The sequence below is a fragment of the Crocuta crocuta genome, unplaced genomic scaffold (genome assembly GCF_008692635.1).
Source record: "Crocuta crocuta isolate KB4526 unplaced genomic scaffold, BGI_CrCroc_1.0 scaffold35, whole genome shotgun sequence".
Lineage (NCBI taxonomy): Eukaryota > Metazoa > Chordata > Mammalia > Carnivora > Hyaenidae > Crocuta > Crocuta crocuta.
The window spans coordinates 5207498-5213829 of record NW_027530625.1 but is presented as its reverse complement, the minus strand read 5'-3'; the positions used below and the strand labels follow the sequence as shown (position 1 = coordinate 5213829).

The 6332-nt window shown below is 51.4% G+C and overlaps 1 protein-coding gene and 1 non-coding gene across 2 annotated transcripts in view; one reads left to right on the top strand and one right to left on the bottom strand.

Moving 5' to 3' along the window:
• The first annotated feature begins 248 nt into the window (after nt 1-248).
• TRNAR-UCU (transfer RNA arginine (anticodon UCU)) lies at nt 249-339 on the top strand. Its single transcript is given in 2 exon segments — nt 249-285; nt 304-339. It is a non-coding gene; the product is annotated as a tRNA-Arg (tRNA).
• A 3781-nt stretch (nt 340-4120) lies between these two features.
• Nucleotides 4121-6332, bottom strand: part of COQ4 (coenzyme Q4) — a 10662-nt gene continuing 8450 nt past the window's right edge. The window contains exon 7 of the mRNA XM_077768318.1: nt 4121-6085. Coding sequence (XP_077624444.1) covers nt 5914-6085 — 172 coding nt within the window. The 3' untranslated portion in view covers nt 4121-5913. The remainder of the gene's footprint in view (nt 6086-6332) is intronic.

Genomic DNA, 6332 nt, shown 5'->3' with positions numbered 1-6332 from the left:
GCGCTGCCCGGCCCTGCCGCGGAGACCCCCGGGACTGGAGGAGCCCCGCCCCTGGGAGTGGGTCCTGAGCCCCCAGTCCCCGGCGGGTTCGGAAGTGGGGGGAACATCCCCGCGCGCGCTGTGGGCGGAGAATCCAGAGTCCGCGCGCAGGCACTGGTAGTGTTTGGAAGAGGCCAAAGCCACACCTAGAAGAACGCTAACAGGGTGGCTTAGGCTGAGAGGTGAGCCGGGGGGAGGATTTAGTAGCCGGCTCTGTGGCGCAATGGATAGCGCATTGGACTTCTAGCCGGTCCCGGTGTGGTGATTCAAAGGTTGTGGGTTCGAGTCCCACCAGAGTCGAATTTTGATCCCTCCTCCCTCACTTTCATGTGGATGGATATTTTACGGCCTTCAGTACCTTCACAAGTTTCAGAAGATCTGCAGACCAGAGGCTGGCCCCTCTGCTTCCGGGACAGCAATAAATAAAGTCAGGATTGCCGCCTAGGAATCCTATCCATCCATGGTATCTTGTAAGCAGTTTGGCACACCTGGTGGTACAAAGAGCACGAATCTGAGGACCTGTACCTAACTTTGACCTCTGATCGCCCTGGACCCTGCAACAAATCAGCTAACTTCTAAGCCTATGACCCGGTATGTTGTGCCACCTGCTGAATCCTGGGCCATTGCCCAGCTTCCCGGCCCTGTGTGGCTCTGAGAGATCTCTGAAAATTTGGTTCCTTGATAATCAGACATGTTGGGCCTCCACAATTACCTCTTTTCCTTAAATACATCCACTAATTCCTCAGTCCAGTAAGAAGTCCTTAAAGGTAGGGATAGGCAGTTTTCAAGGTCTAGTCATAGGGATGAAAAAGGAAATGAAATTTTGGTCTGATAAGTACTTGGAACTATTTATGTTCAACTATTGGTTTCGACTCAGGTCATGATCTCACAGTTCTGGAGATCAAGCCCTACGTCAGGCTCCTTGCTGACAGTGAAGGGCCTGCTTGGGATTTTCTCTTCCCCTCCCCTGCACACACTCTCTCTCTCTCAAAATAAACTTTAAAAAAAGATTTTATTTTGGGTGGACACCTGGTGTCTCAGTCGGTTAAGTGTCTCACTCTTTTTAAAAAAATTTTTTTAATGTGTATTTCTTTTTGAGAGAGAGATAGAGACATCACAAGCAGGGGAGGGGCAGAGAGAGAGGGAGACACAGAATCCGAAGCGGCCTCCAGGCTCTGAGCTGTTAAGCATAGAGCCCGACACGCGGCTGAACTCACGAGTTGTGAGATCATGACCTGAGCTGAAGTCAAATGCCACCCAGGTGTCCCAACTGTCCCACTCTTGATTTTGACTTAGGTCATGATCTCAAGGTTCATGAGATGGAGTCCTATGTCAGGCTCTGTGCTGACAGTGCAAAGCCTGCTTGGGATTCTCTAGCTCCTTTGCTCTCTGTCCCTCCCCTGCTCATCCTCTCTCTCTCTCTCTTTCTCTCCCCCCCTCAAAATAATAATAATTAAAAAATAATAAATAAATAATAAATAAATTTAAGGAATCTCTATACCCATTGTGGGGCTCAAGCCCACAACCCTGAGATCAAGAGTCATCACATGCTTTACTCAACTGAGCCAGTCAGGCACCCCTCCAGTTCTTTTTTTTAATGTTTAGTTTTGAGAGACAGAGCATGAGTGGGGGAGGGGCAGAGAGAGAGGGAGACACAGAATCTGAAGCAGACTCTAGGCTCTGAGCTGTCAACACAGAGCCTGATGTGGGGCTGGAACTCATGAAGTGTTAAAATCATGACCTGACCCAAAGTCGGATGCTTAACCGACTAAGCCACCCAGGCGCCCAAGTCCACTTATTATATATAAAAGTGAGGACATACTACTCATGCTTATTTCACGGTTTGTGTTTGACATATTTATTATTGTAGTTTACAAGCTCACTGATGACAAAGCTCATGTAAAATCTAGACGTGAAGATTATCTCTGATTATATCCAGAGAGCTTAGCAAATAACAGAAGCCTGATAAATGTTTGTTGAATGTATGACAGCGAGAGTGAATTGCAGGCTCTAATGTGATCCACACCAGGATCCGTGGGTATAAACATGATCACGTGCACACCATCTGCTGAGGTCATATACAATGTGGGCAACATGAGAGTTTGGAAGATGGTGACCAGCTCCCCTGTTCTCCCCACCACCCCAGCCTGGTCACAATGGTGAAGCCAAAGCAGTACTCCACCAGACGCTGGGCCTGGCCTGCAGGGGGAGATGCAAGGCGACACAGAGGGAACAAGACAGCCTACCTTCAAGTTGCTTACGATCTAGTTGGATACACAGGCAGGTGATTAGATCGCTAAATAGGTTGCCCCTTACCAAGTGCTCACCGTACTTCTGTCAACACCTACCACACATTATTATGACTTGTCTTCTTTGCTTTTCAGTCAGATACATGTGGGTTACACTCCCAGCCCTGCCTTGGAGGCACTGGGCAAATCTCCTCTTCTCAGTGTCCTCATCTACGCCCAACATGGGGCTCAAACTTACAACCCCGAGATCAAGAGTCCCACCCTCTACTGACTGAGCCAGCCAGCCGCCCCCTCAGTGTCCTCATTCATAGAATGGGAATACAGTCATCATAGTCCCTGCCTCCTGGGGGGTGGGGTGGTAAGGACTCAAGGAGATGACGCATGTCAAGCTCTCAGCACAGGGCGGGGCATGTTGAAGGCCCTCAGCTGCTATAACCACTCAACTCCCAAGAGGATCGGGATGCAGCGGTTTCCATCACAGGACCCCCAGCGTTTGGCCAGCACTCAGAAGGTATCTGTGAAATAGCTGGAGACCAGCAGGCTTTGCGTCAGGACACCTGGACAGGGGAGGACCTTGTGGTGGGAAATTGATTGGAAGGCCTGTGTGTGCTGGGCTGAGGAGTTTATCCTGGGGGCAGTGAAGAGCCATTGAGGGTTCTTAAGAAGGGCAGAAGCTGGGTGCTGTTGTTTGCATGTGGTGACTTCAGAGGACTTGAAGGACCTTCTTGGCACATGACAGCTTCCATTTCCTAAATATTTACTATGTGCTAACAATACATATGCGTAACGGCCCCATGTGAGAGAGGTGTGTACTCTCCCCATTTTCCAGAGGCTCAAAGGGGTGGCAGGACTGCTGCAAGGGTGCAGTGCTGGTCCGTGGCAGGGCCGGGTCTGTCCTCGGAGCCTGTCCCCCCAAACATGGCTCGGAGACCAGCTGCGTGTGGCTTTTATCAGGCAGAGGGAAGGGGAGCTTTCCCTGAGCTACGAGAAGAGGACTCAAGACCTGTGCATCGCAGAACAAGTTCCACCACAGCCCAGATGTGACTTGAGGACACTCAGGTTTCCACTGTGAAGGGAGGTGGTTGTGGGGGCCAAATGTGATCTTGCACATGGGGTTCTGTGCACAGGGCTTAGTGTCTGTGCTTTCCGCTATGAAGCAGCAAGCCCCGACCGTGTGCCACGCACTGTTCCCAGCAGTTAAGGTAAAGACAAGGTCCCTGCCCTCATGGGACAGAGAACCTGTAAATAAATGAACAAATATGGGGCGTCAGGGTGGCTCGGTGGGTTAAGCATCCAACTTTGGGTCAGGCTGTGATCTCACGGTTTGTGAGTTTGAGCCCCGCATGGGGCTTGCTGCTGTCAGTGCAGAGCCTGCTTTGGATCCTGTCCCCCTTCCCCTGCTCTCTCAAAATTTAAAAAAAAAAATTTTTTTTTTTTAAATGAGATCTTTTCAGAGTGGTAAGTGCCGGGAAGAAAGGGTGACATGGTGTGGCAGGGGGGAGGGAACTTCTTCAAATGAGTGGTCAGGGAAGGCCTCTCTGAGGTGACATTTGAGCACAAATGGGAATGACAAGTAGTTGGCCATGTAATGACCTGGGGACAGGATGCTATTCCCAAACATAGGAAGAAGGGGCACCTGGGTGGCTGTCAGTTAGGTGTCCAACTTCAGCTCAGGTCATGATCACATGGTTCGTGAGCTGGAGCCCTGCGTTGGGGCTCTGTCCCCAGAGCCTGCTTCAGATTCTTTGTCCCCCACCCCCACCCCTCCCCTGCTACCACTGTCTCTCAAAATAAACTTTAAAACAAAACAAACAACAACAGCAGCAAAAAAACAGAGGGTCAACATAATTTATTGAGATGAAGAGTGAAGTTTCTAGGTAGAAGTTGGCAGAGCCTTACGGGCTGTGGTAAGAACTCAGTAAGTGGTATCTATTGCCAGTGTATAACTTTTTTCTAATCTTGAGTTGGTGGCAAAAACACGACCTAAGATCCGGAGACCAGACTTCATTCCCAGCTAATTGTGATGCCCAGTGCCCATCTCTTGAATGCTGTAAAGGCCCAGGGTCATTCAAGCACCAGGTGGCTTGAGCAGGTGAACTCCCCAGATGGGCAGAGAAGGCTGTCTGTGAGTTGGCCCCTTCTCCCCCTAACCTGGCTACTGCTGACTTGTACTGATCTGGGGGAAGGACCCTGGGAAGCCACGGGAACATGCCAGGTCTGGAAAGATGGCCTATGCTGCAAAGAAGGGTTAGATATGGAAAGCTCATCCTAATCCCCTCTTCTTTCTGCAGAAATTCAAAGAGTTCAGGACAAGTGTTTTCTCTTGGAAAAGGCCCTGGTTCCACAGTAGGCCTCCAGCCTCCCAGCTCCGTCAGTGGGAGCCCTGGACTGGGACGTGGGCAGCACAAGGAAGGCTGAGGCGCTGGAGTGGCCGTTGAGGGGAGGTTTTGGAGAGGTCCCCGGTTCCAGACCCAGCTCCACTCCTCCTGCCTCATTAGTAAAACGCAACCAATAGTATGCCTTTCTCTTTGGGTTATTGGGAGGCATCAGTGCAATAATGCATCTCAATTGCTTAGGCACAGAGTACAGCTGTAAATAAACTGTAGCCCTTATTACTAATAGGGAAACTGAGGCATAGGAAACCCAACCAAGAAAGACCGGTGGCCTGTGTTCTAGTTATTTCAGGCAATTCCTTGCCCATCTCTGGGCCACACAATAGGGAGCTGGCTCCCCAAAACAGTTTCTCATTCTAAATACCAAGACAGGGTCACTCACTCTTTGGGCGATGCTTTCATCCTGCCTGTCCCCACGCCTTGGCCCCGGCCTGAGGAAAATGCCTGCCTGCCACTCCAAAATGAACCAGCAGCCTCGGAGCTGCCTCCTCACCTGTGATCACAGTGAGGATAATTGCCTTCTGCCCCCCTGGGGGCCTTTCTCTGGAGTTCTTCTTCTGAGCGTCACCTCACAAAATCCCCACGGTGATCCTAGGAAGTGGGTGCAATTTTCATTCCCTTTTGACTGATGATGAAATGAGAGAGGGGTTATGTCCCTCCTCTGGAAAATGATGGAGGAATTGGGAATTTGAATCTCAGTCTGTCTGACTTCAGACCAAAGGAAACAGGACAAGTAGCTGAAATTCAGGCTGGAGGGAATGCCCGCCCTTGGTGATCGAAGGCCCAAGGCTGCTAGAGCCATGGGCAGAGCTGGGCAAAGGCAGGAAGAGGCGGACAGCTGGCCTGATGGCGGACTTTATTCGGACAGCAGAGACTCACCTGCTCCTTTTCAGGCCTTTGCAACTGGGTGTCGCCCTCACTGCTGGAGGGTGCCCAGCCTAGCCCCCCAAAAACCCCCGGTTGGCAGGGAGTGGTCCAGAACAGGGGCGGTGGACCTCAGACACCGACCCTTGCCCCACACCAGCCTGGATGACTGATTCTTGCTCACACGTGGTTCTCTTTGGGCAGCTCCTGGGTCCCTCCTGGCGTGGTCCTCAAGCCACTCAGCAGTGGTTACAGCAAATTATGACAAATGATGTCCAAGGCTCAGTGTTCAAAGGAACAAAGGTATGGCAAAAGAGTTTTCTGTCCCCAGGGGAAGCAGGGGTCGAGGGTAGGCAGCAGCTCAGGGCCTAGGCCAGGGCTCTGATGAGCACGGGGGGCTCTGTGATGCCCAGCTCCTCCCGCAGAGCCCTCAGGGGCTGCTCCCAGCGCCGCTCGTAGTACAGATTGAGGATACACGGGGCTCTGCGCCCACTCTGAACTGCCCACGGGATCAGCTCCGAAACCAGCACCTGCAGGCTCCTGTGGGGCAGCAGAGGCAAGAGAAGACGTAAGGTCCCCAGGGCCGGGCATGCTATATGCCCAGAAGCTGATGTGCATTTTCTCAGTTAATCCTCACAAACACCTGGACAAGAAGGTAGTTATTATCCTCATTAGCACATGAGGAAACAGAAACTCAGGAAGGCAAAATCTTGTGCCCAAAGCCACACATTTTGAACATACCAAAGCCCAGATTTAAATCAGGGGCCACCTAACTCCAGAACCTAAC